The sequence below is a fragment of the Diadema antillarum genome, unplaced genomic scaffold (assembly GCF_040938485.1).
Source record: "Diadema antillarum isolate AM-2024a unplaced genomic scaffold, OU_Dant_1.0 seq00000150_RagTag, whole genome shotgun sequence".
NCBI classification, from domain to species: domain Eukaryota; kingdom Metazoa; phylum Echinodermata; class Echinoidea; order Diadematoida; family Diadematidae; genus Diadema; species Diadema antillarum.
Genome location: NW_027271223.1, coordinates 7,496 through 30,897, shown reverse-complemented (window position 1 = coordinate 30,897; position 23,402 = coordinate 7,496). Strand labels below are relative to the sequence as shown.

At 39.4% G+C, this 23,402-nt stretch overlaps 2 protein-coding genes across 2 annotated transcripts; one reads left to right on the top strand and one right to left on the bottom strand.

Moving 5' to 3' along the window:
* Positions 1-11,541: 11,541 nt before the first annotated feature.
* On the bottom strand, positions 11,542-22,314 carry LOC139727761 (uncharacterized). Its single transcript, XM_071638739.1, has 6 exons — positions 22,222-22,314; positions 19,285-19,417; positions 18,666-18,834; positions 16,412-16,595; positions 15,458-15,828; positions 11,542-13,658 (listed from the first exon to the last, which is right to left on the bottom strand). Exons 1-6 carry the CDS (start codon positions 22,253-22,255, stop codon positions 13,617-13,619), a joined length of 933 nt encoding a protein of 310 aa, XP_071494840.1. The 5' UTR covers positions 22,256-22,314; the 3' UTR covers positions 11,542-13,616.
* On the top strand, positions 20,946-22,124 carry LOC139727780 (uncharacterized). Its single transcript, XM_071638757.1, has 2 exons — positions 20,946-21,728; positions 22,050-22,124. Exons 1-2 carry the CDS (start codon positions 20,946-20,948, stop codon positions 22,122-22,124), a joined length of 858 nt encoding a protein of 285 aa, XP_071494858.1.
* Positions 22,315-23,402: the final 1,088 nt, after the last annotated feature.

Here is a 23,402-nt window from a genome sequence, read left to right as displayed (position 1 = left end):
TACTCGGACGCTGCACTACGTACACGCACGCGTATCGGGGATTCGGATCATTGATGAGTAGCGAGCGCGCGAGTAGCGCGAATTAAACGGTAAACTCGCGATTTTTTTTAAGCATCAAGCAATAGTATATTTATGGCATTTCTTCCTTAATACTAATTGCCGAATTTGGTTCGCAGTTGCATTGCTGAGGAGTTGAATCATGTCACAATTCATTTCTGTAACCTAAAATACATTTGCACATGTATCAGTAAGTGTAATTTTCATGTCAAAATAGTGCGTGGCCCTAAATCCTGGATTACCGATGGCTTCTCCGCTTAGCACTAGTAGTATAAGCTTTCTATTCATTACGAAACAAAAGTCGCCATTCAACGAGGGACGCCTCGAGACGCATCGGGACGCATCGGGAGGGTAGAGGGAAGGAGCTTATTTTGCGGACGCAGCGAGACGGCCACCAGGTAAGCTCCTTTTCGTACATGCAACGGTCCATTTGTGAGGGCTCGTCTTTTACAAGTATACTTGGGAGTTAGCCGACGCTTTGCGACGCTCGGCGGCGCCCGCCGACACGCAGTCTAAACTACTGGTTGTATGCCGTCGCTAACCGTCGCTGGGTGTCCTTTGACGTCGGAAATTGAAAGAAATTTGCAGAAGCGTCGCACCGCGTCGCTCGCCGTCCCTAGTTTACCACGTGCGCCTAAGTGAAATTCGACTCTCGCGAGAGTCGATTTTTTTTCGACTCACAGTTATGTACATGTAGTATAGGACATTTGCATGCATGTGTGTGTGTGTGTGTGTTTGTGTGTGTTTGCATTCAAATTTGTTTGTTCTTGAAGATAATGTTCTTATTTTGTTCTAAATTGAACATGGAATTTGTATCAATACTAGTACCTAGTAGTTAAACGTAGTTCGCTGAGAATGTCTGCGCTAATGTGGCAATGTGCATGTGCTATGTCTATGGTGCAACATAGGTAGCCATCTCTGTCAACCTACCCTGAGACAAACACTCTCCCAGGCCCATCCTACCTCCATTGAACAAAACTATACAGCCAGCCGGGCACGCACAAACAAGCTCCACCCACTTGGCCTGTCACTAAAATATTAAAGCAGCGATTGGTTGACCAAGGAGTTCTGGCTTGACATGGATAAAGTATGGATGTGCTGTGTGTGTGGATAAAGTACATGGATCGATGTGCTGTGTGTATACATACATGTGTATGTATTCGACATGCGTGCAGAGCGGTACGGTGAGTGTGCATGCTTACCTGCAGCAGGCCAGAGTAGCCAGGGACGGGGTTCTGCGACATGCCGATTATTTTGTTCTCCTCTAAATGTAATGAGAATGCCAGACAAATCTTCTTCGGCTCAAGTGATGTAAACTACGTGTATTTTGTACAAAAGGGACTGACTGTTTTACTTCGACACAGCCGAAATTCGACTCTCGTACTTCGGCTTATCCAAATATTTCTTAGAGAAAATACATAGGGAAAAATCGGGACTTTTTATTTTGCTTCGAGTTAAGTGATTTTCGACTCACTCGACGTCGACTTATCCGAGGTTTACTGTATATCAGTACATGTACACACATTTCCATGCATACACATACAATTTTTTTGGGTCACATACAGTGTAATTAGAGCAATGATTGTTTCAGTGTAACAGGCAGTACTTCTATGGCAAAAATTGTGTAGCTTCCTTCATGCTTGCACTGTCTTCCTACAAAATGGAAATATATGTGACTTTAAGAGAAATGCCTCTTTGTGTGTGCTGCACTTAGAAAGACAAAAAATAAAATGATTGTAGACTCAAATGAATAGTGTAAACATAGTTCTACATTACAATGCCCCTCTGAAAACAAACATGAAACAACAACAAAACCAAAAGAAAAAAATGAAAATCCCTCATCTTAGATTATTTTGCTTGACTTGAAAGTAATTTTGTCTTATGCACATTCAGTCTATTCAGTCACATTGATGCTGGTTTCCAACTCTGTTAGGGTTTTGTGGCGATAGGAATCATAATAAATCTTAACTGTGACCGACTGTGACTGACTGGTCACAGAAAATCTACAATACCAAATTGCTGTACATATTGTACTGATCATACAATTGTATGGGTAACCATGATGACTTAGTAACAAAATTCTTGAAGCAATGCAGTTTACATGAGAGTAAGAATTAGCTGAAGTATTTAGTCACCCACAATAGGTGAGAAATGTATGCTGTGATGCTGACAAGTGTCTGAAGGATGAAACTTAATTTGAAAGAAATTTCTGACATTTGAACATTCTAAAGAACACAAAACCTTTGAATACAACACTCATTTGACATGATTCCCTTTAATATTTGTAATTGAAACAAAATAATCTAAAATGAATTGAAACTTGAAGGCATCATTTCACACAAGCTTAACAAGCTGCTGAAAGTTAGGCAAGTCTTCATCCTTAAAATTCCCATACTTTGATACTGTTGTTCCACAACCTGCAAAATTGCGAATTGCGAATGTTCTGAACTTTTTGGAACAAGTCAAGAAAGCTCAACATAGTCCTGTACCTGTACACAAGGAATGGCACCCTCTATGCAAAATCTCAGCATGTAACATCACATAATTATGACATCTTGACATCTTTAAATGTGATATAAGTCTGAGCTCAATGTCTATCACTCCAAGGGGCTAGGACATTGCAGATGTTGCACAGGAGTCAGCCAACCCTTCAGCTAGAGTGAGGCAGATAAGGGACTAGTAGATATACAAAACTGTACAAATTTTGGCTTCACCTTGATCAACAAAATAATGTAATGGCAAATACAACAACAACAACAACAACAACAACAACAACAACCCTATATTTGGATATACATTTGGCATTTTAAGCTTGGTTATGAATAACCATCATTATGTCTCTGTCAACAGTGATGAAATGTATATGGACTGAAGTGCTTACAACTCTAAGTTTGTAAACATTTACATTACTTTTCAGCAGTGATCTTTAAGGCAAATTAAGCAGTGACTGGTGTTTTTGTTTTCATAAAGCATGGTGCAATTCAAATTATGCACCACTACTATGTACACCTACAGTGTACTAGGAAGACGACATATTTCTAAGATATTGCATGGCCATGAGGGGAATATCAAACTATATTGCTTGAGAAAGAAACATATTGCACTGGTCAAAGACAAACTGCATTGTGACAGTGTCTTCATAGTGCAATATTCTCTGATTCCCCATTGAAATGAAAGTCTACAGGACATGATAACTATCTTCTTGGAGACGAAAATGTAAGCTAAGAGCCATATGCAGAATTATGAAACAATTCACTGTCAACACTTAATGCACTATAATTAAAACAATTTCCATGCATGCATCACATATGAATACATTATTGGCTCAGTTTACTCTTTAATCCCGACACTTTGCATTGATTACAATAGACATGTCATATAAACCCTTACCATATGACAAACAGCAAAGAATATTAGTATCAAATGAAACTCCTCTAAACGAAAGGAAACTGTAATCCACAAACAATGGTTTACAAAATAAATATGTAAATACTGCCTGCTAATCAGGGCTTTTACTTTTTATATCTATGTAGACACTGTATATCAAAATGTAAATATCTGTAAATTAAAATGTTAGATGAACATTAAATAAGTATGGGTAAGTTTAACTTTTAAATAAACTTAAAGATATTTGAAGAATTGCATAAAAAAAGGCTATGTAAATTCACAATACAAGTGATAAATAATAAAATTTGCATATAATGTGTAATTACATCTATCTACAGTAATTTTACTGTCAACAAGGCTGTATGCAAGGCATTGAATAAGTACTCTCAGACTGAAATAACAAGCATATATTCATTCCCACAATTTTCTAGGCACTTATATAATGTCAAATGCATTGTACTGTAGCATAAATTGCATCATCTCCACATTTAAGAATAAACTTTTCTGCCTATGACAGAATCAAAATTCTATAACATACTTACATGTAACTACTTGCACATTATCAAGTTGATAAGACAATGCAGCATATTTCACATGGTGTGAAAACTGCTTTAGAAAAAAATGCATACACTTTTAGACAAGGTCTACAGTACATACCTCATTTTTTTAGAATGCTACCTGAGCACATGGGGTCTACTACCGTACAGTCAAAACAAAAGCAAGAAACATTTTAATGTGTCATCAACCCTGCCAATTTCATGGAAAGTCTCTGCTCTACACAAACCAAGTCAAGGTCGCTCATAAACTAGTATCCTTCATGATATCTTATCCTTCATGTAAAGGTGAGTTTAATGCCTGCTTGATTTACTGTTGGGGCATGTAAAAGGATATTCAAAACATACCTTCTGTGCATAAATGTTTGTGTGTTTGGGTGTGAAGTTGCATTATCATGAATTGCAAATGTATGCATACCAGACTTAGAGCAGTTTACTGTAAATCAAACTCAACTCAAGCACGAGCAAAAAGGTAGACAAAATATCCACACCTTATCACTTTCACGCGCCTGAAATGAGGGAAACTTTAGACATTTTGAAATCCGTGCTCACAATCACAGTCAATGACACCTTAGAATTTCTACTGGATAGGAACAGAAGGGAGCTGTTCAGTCATTGGTACAGGGGAAACTTGGTATAACGAACACTGCTATAACGAGATATCGGTTATAACGAGGAAATTTTCCCGGTCCCAAATTTCCTTCCACACAAGTCTATGTAAAATGGTACTCTTATAGCGAGATCGGCTATAACGAAATAACTGCTATAACGAGATAAATTTTGTGACTTCCAATCGAAGAAAAACATAGTCAATCAAACCTGCTATAGCGAGGTAAAGCAAAATGCCTTCGGTAAAGCTTTACTTCGCCTGTGCTATCATCTTCCGAGATTGTAGTCCACTGCCTGGACTGTTTTGTGTGATCATTTACCGCGCGCACACACCGCTACAGCACGCGTATGCTCCACCGTACGCTCTTGTATTAATTTACCGCGCACGCACGCATCTCGACCTCCAAAACAGTCCAGTCTGGTTTGCCAAGTCTCCCCGAAATATTTCGGAAAAAAATGGCCCCACCCCCACTCCCTCATTCATTTCGAGCATCCTGATTGGTCGATAAGATTGCGTCCAGCAGGCAATTTGTGGGATCGAAAAGAGTCGATCGATCTCTAATCTTGTAGTCTTATTGCAAACAGGTATATTGCATGTAGCAATATAACATACGTATTTTACGCCAATATTTGTATTAATCTCTACATATATTGATGGAATTTCAAAATTATTTTTCTTCTTATTAAAAATTGCTCAAATAATATATCTTAGAGATCATAAGAGGAGAATAAAATTAGAACGTATGGAAGATTAAGACTAACTTCTACTCGTTTCTATAATTGTTATAAATTAAGTTATAAATATCACAATAATCATCATTTTAAATCTTTTTTTCGACAAAAAAAATGATAATATAAAAATTACAAATAATAGGTTGATAAATACGTGTATTAAAGATATTCGCCCATTTAAAGCATCGTGACTTATCGTACATGTCAATTTCGAGGTGGCTTTTACTTCTCGATCGGGGATCCCCGAATCGCGTGTACAGCATACAGCTGCTACTGTTTGTGTAACAAATGTGCTTTTCGTATTGATTCCGAGTCTTGCGTTTTCCGACCAAAATCTGTGCAACATTTCAAGTATTTCCTCCAAACCTTGTTTCCATGATCAATGGATGTCAACATCAGCGTCTCCGCGTCGCTTTTCTGACAGTGATAATGAGAAGAGCATTCAGTGCAATGTGCTACTGAGAAGCTTGGATTCGTTGACGGTTTCGGGGAGCAGCAGCAGAACCAGAACTTAGAAGTCCCTACTACACGTAGACCTACTCGTTTCTCCGTGCGTGGTCAACTCATAGACTCATGATTTTGTTTATCTCCATGCCGACTGGTTTCGGCAATAGTGTGGTGTTCCAACTTCCAAGCTGCACCGTTGTGCGTTGATATTCTTCGCAAACTAGATCTACATGATGGACCAGACTCTCCGAAAGCTGTGGCTCTTGTTGTCATGCCTTTGAAGTCTTTAATTTCGGACCAGATGAGCAGGGCTATGGATCTTGCTTGGCCTGCGTGACAAGTCGGAGACTCAAGCGGCCTAGCGGTAAGCTAATCTGATCATTTAACGTTAGATCTATCCAGTTTCTACAAATGATTCGTCAAGGCAACTTTCATATCGTGTCTCTTGTCTTGAATTACAAACTGTAACTGTAGGCCCCTAGTTGAACAACAAAAAAATGATTGTAAAACTAAATGTAGTAAAATGTCTGGTTTCTGGGCCGGGTAGGGTAAACACATGTCAGGCTTCTACTACAGTACTACTCTTGTGAGTGTTCCTACAGTAGGTGTACTGACCTGAGTCAAATCCTGTGTAATTGTAATAAATTATTAACACCGTAGCTGCACTGGTTTAATTGTTTTGTACAGTAGCAGTACAGTAAACTACTGTAACTTTCTCGCATACAAATGCAATTACACATAGGCCTACTGCCTTAGCTTTAATCTGTGAGCCACAGCCTGTGTCTCGTTGGCTTTGCTCCTCTACACAGACAGAGGAGCAATCGAGACATGCGCTGTGGCCCACAGACTAATTCTTCATGTGCATGTACATTGAGAAAAACTCAAATAGGAACATGCTTCAGTATGCAAATGTACTCATACTGAAAGGGGACAACTTTGCACAACAGGGAATGACACTAGAACCAGACAGGGTTTGCCTTTTGAACACTTTGATTCGGTCTTCGGTACAGAATCGTCAACATAGGTCCTCTGAAGACAGTCGCCAACTTTCGTTCTTCTTTCCGCCCTCTCTCGGTGTACATATCTGTTACAACCGTTTACACATTATGTTCCCTTACAGTACTTGTTCATCTATAGATTAAAATTATGCAGTCTTATGGCTATGCGATATGCATTGAAGAGACTGCAGGCATTATTAAAATCACATGTGCAATGTAGAAAGTGTTTTTTTATTTTAATCTTACTGGTGTTTTTTTTCTCTTATTTTTCAAATAGGGGGACTGCATCTGGAGACACCAAAGCATTTCGAGCAGTGTATGGAAAATTGGGTGAATTACGATCGAAACTCAAGTCGTCAGTCCCGCTGTTGCCCTGACAGCCACTGCAACCAGAGATGTGCGTAGCGGTATCATCGAAAACTTTGCTCTTCGCAATTATGTGTGGGTAAATCAGTTGCCGGACAAGCAAAATATAAAACATGTTGTCAAGTCTGCTGCAAGAGATTTAGATACAATGTTCAAGTGGCTGGCAGATGACTTGAAGATCCATGGTGCATGTTGTGAAAGGATGATAAGAAAAATGTGCAGTAATGTGTACGCGACCTTTATGGCACTGCTTCCAGAAGGTTGCCACAGGTATGTTAATAAGTTTATACATGTATGTACCAACGGAACACGGAAACTGATATCCAAAAGGAAATTGTTGACAGCATGGTAGCAACAGATGGTGAAATCAGAGTTCTGGGCCCCATTTCATAAAAGATGTTACGATAGCAACTTTTGTTGGAATGGCAACCTCCAATAGCAACAGCCAATCAGGAAGCTGGATTCTTGTCGTTACCATGACAACTGCCAGTCCAGCAAGAGTTGCTGTCAGATCAAATCTTTATGAAATGGGGCCCTGATAGCTACCATTGCGTCTGGCCTGGGTGTTGACGTAAGCAACATACACAGTACGGTTTTGTGTGGATGCCCAAGTGATCTAGACGATTATATCCACTTTTTAAAAGCACTCAATTTTCAGGAGTTATCAGATATACTGGTAACATGAAGAATCATGTACAGCTGTACAGCTGTACATCGGAGCTGAGATTTTTTTTTTTTTAAATGAAAAATGTCACGTATACACATGTACATGTAGCTTAGCTTGTACCTTTGGGATTTGAAAATTGTTTTTTAGAGAATTCATATGATTGTTTTCAAACAAGAATCCACTGTGGGTGTTTTTCCTCCTTAAGGTTTGTAATGATGAGTGGTTGGTACATTGGTTTCTGGTGTACCTGAATTTTTGGACCTGAATTTTTGCAGTTCCGTGCTACATGTACAATAATTTCCTTTTTATCACTGCAATTACTGTACCTTGCTCTTATTCATAGAAGCAAATACAATGTACAATTGTACACACCTACTTTTCATACTGTACTTTATTTTCTAGGCGTGAATATTTTCATTTCATTGGACATGTTGATGGGTACATATCGTAATTACAAGTGATAAAATTATGGAAAAGTTGAAATATTTTAGTTCAAGGTTGTGTTTTTGTGATGTAGTGGATTACATGTACATTTACATACAGACCATGCCAAATGGGGATGGGCTGTGTGTTTTGGGTGTTTGGGTGGGTGTTTGAAAATTGAACTGTTATGCTGTTTGTCTGCACATGTAATTGTACATCGCATGTTCATCTATGCATACATGTACATACAAGTGTACACATGTTTAGAGTATGTTTTTGAGTTGTACAACTACCAAGAACTTGTTTACATATACTTTCTTTACAAAGAAAATCATTCATGAGAAGTACAGTATGTTCTTTGGCCCATTTTGATAAAACTAAAACTAGTTCTGTTAATGCACATTAACATTTGTACCTATAGTTTGAACTGTGTAGCAATGAATTTATTTTCTTTTTTGAACTTCGAAGCATTTTTTTTTTACCAAGAATTGTTGTAAAGCGCAACAAATGAAAAAACAAAGATTTCTTTGTCATAAATTGTAACCAGTTTGTGTTAATCCTGTGTTTTTGATGTGTAATGAGAGTCTACTACACATGGTAATCAGACTGAAATGTGACATATCAAATTATTTCTCTGACATCAAAATTCAGAGTCAAACAGTTTACAATGTATTTTGTTTGAAATAATGCACTGTTGTTGAACAATGATCGCGAACTATCATGAATATACAGCAAATGTATTGTATATTACAGTACTTGTACATGTACATGTACAAATGAAAGTGTATAATGAAGGAATTTCAAGAGCATGGAGAAACAACTGAAATATGCCTAATATTTTTTCAACTATAGAACATTTTATTTCAGTTCCTTATGAGTACTTGGTGGCACAGAATATCCAACTTTAAAGACACTTATACACCTGAGGAATTATTTTGAATGTCCTTCCCAGAGTGACAACTTTTTGAACTCATTATTGACAGTTGGGAGTGGGATGCTAGCTTTGAAACTTCCTTGGTAGTTGGTACAACGTTAACAGTTTTACCATCATGGCCAAATTTTTATAATGAAGGCTTAAGAAGTAATGTGATTAAAAAATGTACAAGTTATACATATGCTCAAATTACGCTACTCGTAGTCCATTTGTTTTCACTTTGCTGTCTGCTCTAACTGTACATGAAATAATGAAGACTACACAGTGTATGTAACAGTACATATATTGCACATAATGTACATGTACACTGTACATTGTACATTTCAAAGTACAATAGTGATAAATTGATGTATTTCTTGACCACACCTCAACACTGAAAAAAAAAATCTAAACTTATTTACCAATAATCAGGTGCCATAAACGTTGAAAAAAGTAAAGTCTACTACAATGTACAGCTGTATGTACAAAGTACATATACAATGTTTTAATTTGGATGTGATTTGTAATAGGGGGTTTAATCAAATTGCTAACATGTGAGTGTGTGTGTGTGTGTGTGTGTGCATGTGTTTGTGTATGTTCGTGTGTGTGTGTGTGTGTGTGTGTGTGTACACATGCGTGTACATGCGGGGTTTTTTTTGCTATTATGATCACAAATGTATATTTTCGTCATTTCAATTGTAGCAAATGAAAATTGTTATTTTTTTCTATTACTTTGAATGGAACAAAATAAACATCGTTGAAAAAAAAAGTGTATGTGTTTGTGTGTGTTGTGTGCATGGCCCACACATTTCCCAAGCATAATTTCACGCTGATATCCCCCTTAAATGTTTGTCAATTAGAAAAAAAAAAACAAGTTGCTTTGTCAGACTGTCTTTTGATATGAATAGGCCTACTTCATCTTGGTTTACTAAGTTTAGCTTTATTATCATGAAGACTAACAAACAAAAAACTGAGTGACGGGGTATTCTTACAACAGGGATATTGGTCTTATTGTCTCTGTAACAGAAATTATCAAAGTGAATAGTTTTGGTCTAACTGCCCAGTAAGCCCTACATGAAGTGGTAATAAAATTATAAAAGTTGTACAAACTTAGCGCAATTCTTTAAATTTAGACTGCTCTCTAAAAAAGGCACCTTCTGGTTCCTTACATGCCCTTCAAAACTTTGCACTACAAATTGTGTAATGTGGTTGTACCCTATCCCCTTCACCTCCACCACCCCTGATCAGAATATGCTTGATATCTTGTATACCATACATAGCTAAGTAGCGGTTCATAGAACCTACATCTCACAGCCCTGAGCTTACATTACAAAATTACATTGTTATTTAGTGGGCCAGATAATAGTGAAAACAGGTGCATACAAGTGCCTATGTCAATTAAAGAATTTCTTTAATTTCTGAATATTTCATCATACAATATTATTAAGGAAGAATAATTGATGACAAAATTATTTCCTTTAATGAATATGATTGGCACAATCCCCCCCCCCAAAAAAAAAAACCCCAACATAATGATCGAATTTGATCCCCTTTACCAACAATAACATCGCCAAACAAATCTTCCAACTTTTCTTGAGGTCTACATCTCACGACCTTCACAGAGTTCTTTGCAGTTTTATGTAGTGTTTTGACGTTAGGAGTGGCACATCACAAATCATACATCGGCGAGATGGCGATTTGTAGCTCGCCATTTGCAATCTCAAGAATAATATTCAAGTCATCTCATCATCGAATCTGGGCACAACAAAGTCCAAAACACCACGTGAAAGTAGGTCGGACATGACTGCAACCATAACTTTCAGCCAGTCAAAAACGTTGCACGAATCAGCTGTGCAAACAATACATGGTACGGATCACTGAAGAACTGAGTACATGTATCGCATTGCATTGTGATCAAAGAGTTGGCTCTTTGATTGTGATAATGTGTGTTGTGCAAAAATGCAGGCATCTCTGTTACATAATTAGTAATTGTTGCAGATCGCAATTCACGGTGCAATGCACACAGCTGGCTGCAGATCGATCGATCCCACAGAACTTTTCTGTGATCGATCCCTTAGTTTTCATGCATACGCAATGAGCTTGCGAGAGATAGGGCATTACGTCAGCATACCTAATATGAACTTTTGACCCTACGCACTGTCAAACCATTCTGGACGTTTTTTTCGGACAGGTTTGTTGGCGCCCTCATCGATATCGAGCGGTTACAGGGGATAGCGCGATAAGCTGTGGAGCGCGCGTGGATGCGTAATGATAAGAAAACGTCCAGAATCTGGACTACCGAGATTGTAAAGCTTGATGCGCCAAAAACTGTCTTGTACACACATACTGTAATCATTTTCTTCAGTGCACTCCAGCTAGCACTGCATGTTGTACGTGTAAGTGTGTGTGTGCGCGCACACTGATACATGCAGAAAATGCGGTGGGACGGCCATATATTATGTACATGACATCATCATGACGTTTAGCAGGTGTGAGGCAATCTGATGCTGTGCTTGGCCTCTTACGTAGGGAATTCCCCATCTTCACACACACGCAGTCATAATGTACATACAGAATGTGTCACATACACACACAGCATTGTGCAGACCATATTCCAAGCTTTCCACACAACACACACCCATACGATAACCACATACCAATCCACAGACGATCTTGATACAATCGCAAGCTATATAAATTTACAAATTCAAACATCTACAATTAATAAGAAACACATTCTTGATATTGGATTTCCTTGGCGAAAAACATCTTCTTACCCATAAAGGTGAGTAATTCCCTCACACACAATATCAAGTTATCAGTATTGATTGAAATGTGATGGGTAGTCCCACATGTGCAATTTAATGTCTTTATGTTATGCCTTCTTTTATGCCTACTGATATAACGAGATATCGGCTATAACGAGGAAAATGACTCGGTCCCGACCATCTCGTTATATCGAGTTTCCACTGTACTTGATGTCAAGAAGGGGAGACCCACTGGGCCTATCTGACACCAAATATCCTATTAAAACAAGATGATCAACTCTCCCGATTTTACATGGCTGCTGGTGAAACAGAAGAGGATTCCGCTTGCTAGCGTTGAGCGGGTATACACTGAACAAGTGTTGACAATAGTCTATTGCAAAGGCAGTTTGCAATAATTTGTGGACATGCACAGTCACAGTGAGTGTAGCGACCTGCGAGCGGAGCTGAGCAAGCTGCGTGCGAGTCTACCGCTCGCTGTGACAAGGGAGGTGAGATGAGAACTCGCTGTGCAGGCTAATGGAAATCGGACAGTGATAAACCTGCTGATGGTTTGGTGTAGCTATTGATGCAGTTTAATGCACAGCACCAATTTTTAGGTTTACTCATGATTCTTTACAGAAAATTCCTTCTTCCTTGCCTTAACCTGTCTTGGTCCTACACAAACATATCGGGAAGGTAAAGCTCACCTGGAAACTTCATCCGCTTAACGCTAGTGGTGCATTTCTTAAAAATCCCACAATTCCAAGCAGCAGCATTTCACTTTTCAAGAGTTGACCATTTTATGTAGTGTGTGGGATCTTTGGTTATACTTCACAGCCGTTGGTGCACTGAGACATGAATCTGTCTACCCTTAAAACATAACGCCCCCAAACCTTGTTTCACCTGCGCAATGGCATAACTCAGTGTTAAGTAGTGGAAGACTTAACTGACAAAGTATGAGCTAACACACTACAGAATGCACTGGATGACTGTGACTAAATGGCTTGATACCACTTCACTACAGCACAATAGGTGTAGTTTGTGTTTCCTGACATTTGGTAATAGATAAAAATTGCACTACAGTTAAAATATGTAACTGCCCAGCTCAAACCCACAAAAAGTCATGGATTAGGATTTGATTTGGGTTGACTGACTGAAATTTTTACAGTTAGTCCTACCTGGAAGAGTTCTCTTTTTTTTTTTCTTCTTCTTCGCCTATTGCCAAAATCTTGCAATTTAAAACAAAACCGAAATTGAGATGTAGGAAGTTTTTCTGGACCACATTTTTCCAGGACATGCACTACTTTCCTTGGTAAATAGAACATGTTTTCAGCATGCCTGAGTGACTTAATCTTTGAATCATTTTTTCCCCTCCCATTACAATGAAACTGTACACACTAACTCTCTCTTACTGCAATCACTTCTTGAATGGGCTAGGATGACTTAAAGTTTTAAATCATGCAGAAAAGTAGAAATTACATTCTGCCAACTTTTTGTGGGGTTCAGGCTGGGCGGTCACATATTGGCTTCCCAGTAATGGTACTGCTCTCTTCAGTATGTAGGCAGTATTCACAGATCTACTCTACTAGTGATGTCAAGGCAAGACAAAAAAAAGAAAAGAAATTCATGCCATTTGTGTGAGAACGAAGGCGGAGTTGCTCACTGTAAGTAGCACCCTTGGTATCTGTACATCTCTCACTCATGCCAGCGAAAACTTTATGTCCCTGGTTTGAGATGTGCTGGGACATACCTCCAGATCTGTGTGAAGAAAAGAACATGAGCCATACATTTTTTTAGGCATGAAGATAATTGAAAAGTACAAGGAACATAGTCACTTTGGCTGAAGAATGATACATGTAACAGAACACCATACTGAATTGAATTCATTTGCTTATTCTCGAATCTGAATATATATCTCCTGAAGACTCCTCACTCCTTTGAGCTCTGCCAAGCCATTCATGAAAGCAACCTGTACGTTTCGAAAAAGCTGAATCGTAAGATTTGTGTGACACTTACTTCTTCAAAGGTCAATCCCATATAAAGACTACTGCAGCACAGAAAAAAAACTCATATTCAGACTGCTGTATAATGTGCTACATTTCATGACTGTACTATATACGCCATACATTTAGCGAGCCTAAATTTTTGCAAATCGGGACTTCCCAACAACAATGTATTTCGCGAGTGGTTAAATTCACGATCGTGGAGTACCGTACTAAACGGAGAATGATACGTGTGCGTCACATCAGAGCAGGATCAGAGTCATTATTTTCGCGTGTCTTTAATTTCGCGAATAACACTCGAATTCCAGAAAACAAAATCCTCGCAAAATATTCAGCATGTACAGTACTTATTCCATTCCTCATTACAAAAGGGAAATTTGAATTTTGTTAACCAAACATAAAGTAATGCTAGACTAATCAATTTACGTACCCACTGCAATTTAATTGTTCTTTTTATTTTCTTTTTCATCTCCTCACCTTTTCTTGATTTACCCTATCACTATAATAATCATTATTACTATCATCATTATTTCCCCACATACACAATGAATACATCAAATTCAGGAAATACTTCGGAAATGAAAGTACTTTGACAGCACAGACCTCCAATATTACAGTAGCAAATTTTCACCCAATATCATAGTCCTAATTCCAAATCATCTGCATTATTAGGTTCCTTGACTATCAAAACATATCCTCAGCATTTGGAATCACATTGATATCTTTGTTGGTCAAATCTGGACATTTATTCTGGAGCTATATCCACATTTGCTGAAAAAGGTCTTATTTCCCAATGATAAAGAATCCTTTAAAATTTTTTTTTTAATTCCTCAATCCAGACGTTGATCAAAATTATGTCCAAAATTTGTTCATTTTTTCCTAGTGTCATTATCGACTTTTCCTCATCTCAAATTTTCATCAAAATATGTCAATAACTTTTTGAGTTATTCTGAAAACAAACAGATAAAGTAACCAAAGCTGGCAAAATCTCGCAACCTTCTTGGTAGAGGTAATTAAATCTTTATGTGCCATGTTCCATCTGACTCAGTCGAAGAGGTGCCATGTTTGCATATTTTGCTCTAATGAACAAATCTGTCCAAATCGTTTGAGAAATCACAAAATGATACAGTACAATGAAAGTGTCATTCGAGATTCTGTTTCTGTCACACATGGCTTGCATAATGTTGTGATTAAATATCAAGTGGTGTTATCTCTTGGATATGGAAATAAATTCTAAGTTTCTGACACTGTTTTGTGAGCAAAAGTCATGCCTGGACAATATGATGTAACTACTGATCATTTGAATGAAAAATAATCAAAAATTTGTGATAAAAATTAACATCAAAGCAAAGCGTCGCATTTTCTCTATGATTTTGCTCATTGCATGTCCAGTGCAACAAAAATCTATTAAAACTTTTATACACAGAATTGAAACACAGAATGTTTGTCCAAAGCATGCCTATGTTTGGGAAGCAGAATAATGTGGCACATAGGAGGTTTACAGCATGGTGCATTAATTGAGAGGGCATTTTGAATCGACAGGTTCCAGCTCACCTTTCCGTCTTCTTCCCACTTGCCGTCCACCTTCTTCCACTTCGTCTCCACCAGGCCCTTCTTCTTGAGCAGCGAGGCAGCGACCTGACGCATGAAATGCGACACCAGCGCCAGCTCATGAAGCGTCTCCCGGTTGAGGTACAGCGAAATCTGCTGAAGGATGCCGTACGGAAGCTGGCAGAGATTCGGCGACTCCTCCTCCGGCAGGGGCGAGAAGGGGGCGGGCGAGAGAGGAGCGGGAGAGGTGGGGGAGAGCGGTGTCTCGCCCTCGTTTTCTGTTTCCGCTTCCTCATCATATGGTCTCAGTTGCCATGGCACAGTGTGCAAGGGATCCCGCTTGGCATGTGCCTCTTTCTTATTGGTCGATGTGCCTGAATAGAGAGAAAGAACAGTAAACATAGAATATCAAATCTAGCTGTATCATCATCATTAAAATCAAATGATTAAAAAAAAAATCACCTTGTTCGTATATATCTATTCAACGTACAACTCTACAAAATCCTAATGAATTGTTTACAACATGCTCTCCTTGGAGGGGACACTATTAAGAAATATATTGACCATGGAATGGTTTGCAAACAGAGACTACTTAATCATTTGAGCATTGCTACCATTTTTATTTAGAATTTGAAACAGCCAGGTAAAAAAAATTGTCTAATGTTACAGAGAGTTGTCTATGATAACACATAAGTGAAGAGACTTTTGCTTTAATAGTACAAAGCAAACATCTGATATGTCATTGATATTACCTATTACCCAAATTTGACTTTTCCTTATCAGTTCCCATAATAACACAAAGACACAGCATAACAACTGTATAATATGTAGAATTCAGCCATAGAAATTTAAAAGAAAAGATGCAACAAGTGGCTTGACAAATACATGGTGTCCACAAGAGCAGAGCAATTTCTGACAGCATCTAAAACTAGTGTAAATTGGTGCTTTCAGTCTTACTTGAACCCTGGTCTGTACTGTCCACCGATTGGTCAGTGTTGTCCTTGATCGTCAACTTGTCAATGTCCGGAACCTTGCCCTCCATCCTCTCCAGCCACTCTTTCCGCCGTTCCGCCAGCACCGGTTCACAATGCTTCTCGTGGTCGCCATGGTAATGACTGTCCATCTCGTCTGCTGCTACAGACTGTTGGAAAGAAGGGGCATGGTGGGCACTTTAAATATCATTACCTCATCATTGTGATTATGATGATTATAATTGTACCCATTGTTAGCATTATGATCATTATCATATCATATTCTCAAAATCATTACCATCATCATTATCATCCTCAGTCTCATCTGACAGACCAACACTTTCAAAATGCCTTCTAAAGGAGAGACAAGACATTTCTGCTCATAATTTGGGTAAAAAGTTTATATCATTGCAGGAACAACATTTTTATATATGGTCATCAATATGCTATTCATCCATACCATGTTCCTTACTTTTAGTTTTCATGCTTTCGTGCACCTATAAGTGTATGTCCTCACTCTTGCTTCTTCACTGCAATCCCTGTCTTTCTCATCATTGCCTCAGACAACCCTAAACCTCATTCCCTGTTTTGCACTTCACCTATCCCATTATTGAAGCTTAGGTCTGATGTGTATTTATTATGATTTTGTGCTTTATTGTACTATCATGCATATATTTGGTGTTATTGTAAATTTGGTTATGAATTCTGTGAATTTAAATGATGTAAAGCAACCGTATCATCCTTCCAGCTCCTGGATTGTTATGCTATACAGAGGACCAGTAGTTTTCTTTTGTTATAACCAAACAAATAAACAATAAAGATACATTGAGTGGATAATTCTGAGGCCTGAATTTTTACTTCGGTGTAACAGTAATTTCTTATACAGGTAACCAAGCTCGTTATAACATCAGTGCACTGTACTTGAAGCAACACAACATTTTTTTTTAACATCTTGCTATGGATTAACAAATCAGGCAGTAAACACACGATCGCTTGTTTAACAAGAGACCCGCGGGTCACGCGCTCACCTGAGTATCGCAATTTCACCTTCCATGCATTCTTGCACACTCTTACCTGAGAACATTGGAAATTTTAGGTCTGCATATGGATCCCCCCCCTCAACTCGGGGGGAGGCAGCCCTGGATCTGCAATTAACAAACTTGGAACTAAAGTCATCATGTACAAACTCATGATATTAACTTTGCTTTATCATTTCTGGTTCTAGAGCAGAAGATTTTAAATATTCCTTTAAAATGCGTGTGGGGGGGGGGGGGTGGCCCCCTAGGGGCCCCCCAAGAGGACATGGTGCCCATTTGAAGGAATTGAGATTCTATCCCCCTAGGGATGCTACCTGCTAAGTTTGGTCAAAATTCATCATGAGGTTTTCAAGAAGAAGATGAACATGTACAATTCAGGCTCCATTACAACTGTAGGACTTCTTCCCATCCCTCTCCTGGATCCCCAAGGGGGGGGGGGGGGGGGGGGGGCACCCCTGATTCCGCCATGAACAAACTTGAAACTATGTGTGTCATCAATTTACTAACTCATAGTATCATCCAAGCCCTATCACTTCTGGTTCTAGAGAAGATTATTAAAGTTCCTTAATTTCAGGGGGTTTGGGCCCCCTGGGGACCCCCCAGGTAGGCCATGGTGCCCATTTGAATAAATTGAGATCCTATTCCCCTAGGGATGCTACCTACCAAGTTTGGTGAAAATCAGACATGGCAATCTCAAAGTGAAGATGAAAATGTACAATTTAGGCCCCATTAGGACCCCTCCCCTGGGTCCCAAGGGGGGCACCCCTGATTCCCCCATGAACAAACTTGAAACTACAGTCTTCAATGTACTTACTCATAGTATCAATTAAGCCCTATCACTTCTGGTTCTAGAGAAGAAGATTTTTAAAGATTCCTTAATTTTAGGGTGTTTGGGCCCCCCTGGGGCCCCCCAGGTGGGCCATGGTGCCCATTTGAACAAATTGAGATCCTATCCCCCTAGGGATGCTACCTGCCAAGTTTGGTGAAAATCGGTCATGGGGTTCTCAAGAAGAAGATGAAAATGTAAAAAGTTTACGGACGACGGACGACAGACGACGGACGACGCACGCCGGACGCCGGACGAAGAGCGATCGCAATAGCTCACTTGAGCCCTCGGCTCAGGTGAGCTAAAAATCCAGAACATTCTCCACAATACCACCTATTATTGTCTTTACTCCTGATGTTCAATGACATTTCACTCACATGACCACACATGATGACATGGGCGGGGCAATGCCTGAGATGGACCTTGAATAGCTCCCTTGTCACCTTGGTCTGGCAACCCAGGGAAGAGTTCACACATGCGATCTTCACATTGGGACACAGGAGGCTGTGATCATCTGCCTTACACTCATGGAAGTACGCTCCACAGCTGGATGTGAACACAACAAATATGACACCAACTTTTTAATGATAGTAAAGACAAGAGCATCAATAGTAATGAAAAGACAGTGATAGTGCACCACCTTTATATCATAAAATGCTAAATGCACACAAAGCCAACTGCACAAGTACAGGGTGCATCCTTTAAAATAATATTACATCAATTTTCTAAATGCATTTCTTACCATTTTGAAAGTCAAATTGAACATGTAATTACATTCATAGTCAATACTGCACATTCTTTAGCACCAGTAGCTGTGATGTCATACAGTGTGACTGACCCAAACTGATTTTGAAACCATGATGCTGAGCACATGTATCAGCTTGTATTTCACTAATGTTGCAGAAATGTGCAAGAGTAATGCAGGACAAGTTTAGGACCCCTGTTCACGAAATTTGTAGGTCTAGAAACAAACAAACAAACAAACAAATCTTATACCTGAATGGGCATTCCATGTGGGAACAGGATACTCCAGGCTGGATGGAGACATTACATCGCTTCACAATGCAATTTATGCAATGAGAGTGAAGACCAAGCTCTTCCAGTGTTGGCTCCCTGTCATTCTCCACTTCTGTCAATCAAATCAGGGCAACAGAAATAAACAAAGAGTTGTCAATCCAAGGAATGCCCAGAAACGTAGCTTCAAGTCTATTCTTCAGTGTCTGTAATGTGTACACACCCTGAGTAAAACTGGTGAAAATTCAATTTTTCCTATCTCTGGCTGAAACTGCATTTAGAAAGTTCTGCAATGCCATACCAGTTTAAGTAGTTCATTGTTCTCAATAGGTAATTTTCCCTGGTTCAAACATTTTCATATACTGTATACGCCGTTATTTTCGCGTACAGATATTTTCGCGAATGACGAGGTCATTTTCGCGAGGTGTTGTTTTCGCGAATTGATGCCGACGCTTACGTTAATGCTCTATCAACAAAGCGCATGGAGACAATTTCGCGTGTTGTTAAATTCGCGATCCAACTGCAATTCGCGAAATTCGCGAAAATTAAACCCTCGCGAAAATAACGGCGTATACAGTAAATCCATCTGCCTGGCCCTGTGGTTGAGATTGCCTACTCATCAACAACATTCAGAGAGGCTGCTCTTCCAGTCATCCAAGTGATGCAGCCTCCTGTTGGATCACATAATCCATATGCTCTATTAAGCAAAGAGGCATGTTTTTTACTTGTAAAATGCACAGTCACTTTTATTGTCCATTAGTGACATTTAAAATCATCCTGTTTACCATGTCACCTCTCACTGACGCACGACACTTCTACCATCCCGGGATAATTCCAAGAAGCTGCTGAAAGGGATTAATACTTCAAGGTTGAAGGTTCAAGGAATTTTAATTTCACAAATTTTGTGAGCCAAGAATAAGATGCAAAATTCTTGAAATAAAATTGCATGCAAATTCACGAAAATATCTTGCTTTAGAGTAGACCTGTCTTTATTGATTAGTTAAGTCTATAACCCCAGCGCAGGGTGTGTTGGGTTGGCTTTGGTGTGGTCAGGCCTACTCCATCTAAATATCATTAACTATTGTTAGGCTATTAAAGTATATCAACCCAAGGGTGTGGTAACCAGTATGCAGTTAATACCTGTGATGTGGATACCTATGGAAGATTCTGAACGCAGGCTGAGCCTCTAAAATATTCAGATCCAGGTTTGGTTCTTGAGATGAGCTAGGTCATGGCCAGGTGGAGTGGTATCAAACTTACCGGTAAATTTTATGGGTTCATTGTCCCAGAATTTGTCCAAACCAACTTCAAAACTGAAGACACTAATACTGTAGGTGCATCTATTAAATTTCTTGGTTAACTATTCCATGGTTTCCTGATATGCATGTAAAATGAGTTTCTTCGTGTGTCATGAGTTGGCTGTGGGGGTTGGGCAAAGACCCAGGCACAATATTCTAGCGTAGGTCTTTATGGATTAAAACCAATTTCCAGAAAACCCCACAATTTTGTGCCGTGGTCTAGATGCCCATGTACATGAACTTGGGCCACAACAGCCACAACACCATACGACAGACACAACACACCAAAGACAGCCTGTGACAGTTTTGTCAGGCGTACCGCAAGGTACAGTACTGGGCCCCTTGATGTTTCTGTTGTACATAAATGACTTACCAGACAATCTTCACAGCACAGTCAGACTGTTTGCCGATGACTGTATCCTCTACACAAGCAGCAACTCACGAGAGGACTTAGACTCTCTCCAAGAAGATCTTCAACAACTAGAAGACTGGCAGAATAAATGGGCCATGTCATTTAACCCGTCTAAATACTCGGTGATGAAAGTCTCAAATAAACAGAATCCACCAGACAGGAACTACACCTTCTGTGGACAACCTCTCCAAGAAGCCACCCCGCATCCATACCTCGGGGTAGAAATTGACAACAAACTGAGATGGGACACCCACTACAAAAAGATCACCACCAAAGCCAACAAGGTTCTTGGTTTCCTGAGGAGGAATCTATGGTTCTGTAACAAGTCCATCAAAACCACTGCCTACACAACATTAGTTAGACCCAACTTAGAGTATGCCAGTAGCTCATGGGATCCGTATCACAAAGGGGATATTCACCTCATAGAATCTGTTCAACGCAAGGCAGCTAGATTCTGTATGAATGACTACAAACAACAGAGCAGTGTCTCTCAAATGTTAAAGGATTTGGAATGGGACACCCTGGAGAACAGGAGGAGAATCTCGAGACTTCAGCTACTGTTCAAAGTCATGAATGGGGAAGTGGGAATTGATCCCAACGTCTACATTAGAGTTAATGATAAAGGGGGGAGGATGACCAGAGGGAACAGCAGAAGAATCCAAAGAACACTGACCAAGAAAGATGTACACAAGTACTCTTTCTTCCACAGGACAGCAGTAAATTTAGACTGGAACCTACTCAACAAGGAAACACTCAAACAGTCACGTCTACATCCAGTGGCAGTACAGTCTTCAAACAGAGGCTTCAAATGTGAAACATTCTTCCTGCCCTGCACATACGACCATACTAGTTACAAAACGTTGGTGGAGTACAGTTAATTCTGAATATACCGACGGAACCGGAACAGAAACAGAAACAGAAACAGACAGACGTGCAGTGCAAGGTTGACACAGGCACGGTAGGCGTATTATCATGTTACGTCGGCTACGGAGTACGATACGACCCCACTGGAATACCACGCAACACTCACTCCGTAGGAAATACACGCCTGGCCTCTGGCGATGCCAAGATCGAAGACGCCGGTCAATACTACACACGAAATCACTTGCTAATCATCATCAACGTATGCTTCAGATTGAATATACGTCGGTTAAACGAGTACAATATATCTAAAATGATCAAACAGAAATCATTCCTCCTGTAACTTACGCGGTACGACTTGTTGACCTTGATTTTCCATCATCTTTTCCTAGCGTTGTCCTTCTCTGTATGAAGTCGTTGCTCTGAATGAATGCACTGTACTGGTACCATGTACACAAGTAAGTACAAGTGTACTTCAATTCACGTACGACACAACAGTGCTGCGTGACTCGGCCAAAAATGAAGTTCTCCGAGAGCGAGCTTCGAATACTGTACTGGAGGTACCAGTACATGTATGCATGTGCACGTACGACACGAAATCGTTCAGTCTAACAACTTCCGGATACACGCGGACGTAGTTTCCAGACGGTAATTTTTGTTTTAATGCTTCCTGCTACTGCAAATCAAGTTCACATTCATCTTGCTTTGGAAGGGAGTTATAGAAATAAACTGCCAAGCATCCGTATACAACCTCATGTTGACTTGTGTTGATTTATGATAATATAGTTTTGGTTGAGAGCCTGGTTGAGAGCTAACTTCAGCTTTCTAACGTTGTTTTGATAGGCCTACAAAATGAGAAAAGTTAGGAGGGATGAAGCCTGAAAGCTCAGAGCATGTAATTCCAAGAGGGATTCAAAGTTTATTTGATGAAAACTGGTTTTGGAACGTCAGGAGATATCTAAAATAGAGTAATCCTAATAAATACTGGGACCTACCTTTTATCAGGATCGCTTAATTTGTTTTACTTTGTTTTTGGATGTCTCAGCCATTCCAAAACCGATTTTCATGTAACAAACTTTGACAATTCCTATAGCAATTTGCCTAATGGAATAATGATGCTTTGTATGATAATCATTTCTTAAGTGGTTTAATTCTTGGTAGGCCTATCTCGAAAAAAAGTTAAAAGCCTAATTCAACTCCACCAATACTTACCATCCCTTTAACATTACATTCCAAATGAATATCTAAATACCAGCTAGGTAGACGATCTATTTGCCATATGTTTTTATGATAATACTGCAGTATTGTTTTCTAGTTTTCAATTTCAGACTACGCAGTATTTGGTAACGCCCACGAAAAACCTTCCAAACCAAGATTCTGCCAGTGACATCATGTCAGTCATTGCTTAATTATGATTAATAAAAATGATATTGGAGTGCAGTACCTCGACTGTTTACGGAATACGTATAGGCCTTTAATGATTCATGAATACTAGTACATTGAAGGGAAATATGGAAAGCTTACGGGGG

Coding starts and splice junctions, on each gene's coding strand:
- LOC139727761 (XM_071638739.1), bottom strand. CDS start 22,255: ATGATGGAAAATCAAGGTCAACAAGTCGTACCGC. Junction 16,596..18,665: donor ATGTCATCATGTGTGGTCAT/GTGAGTGAAATG, acceptor TCTTTCCAACAG/TCTGTAGCAGCAGACGAGAT. Junction 15,829..16,411: donor CAGTACAGACCAGGGTTCAA/GTAAGACTGAAA, acceptor CTCTCTATTCAG/GCACATCGACCAATAAGAAA.
- LOC139727780 (XM_071638757.1), top strand. CDS start 20,946: ATGTTTCTGTTGTACATAAATGACTTACCAGACAATCTTCACAGCACA. Junction 21,729..22,049: donor CTTTCTTCCACAGGACAGCA/GTAAATTTAGAC, acceptor CTCACTCCGTAG/GAAATACACGCCTGGCCTCT.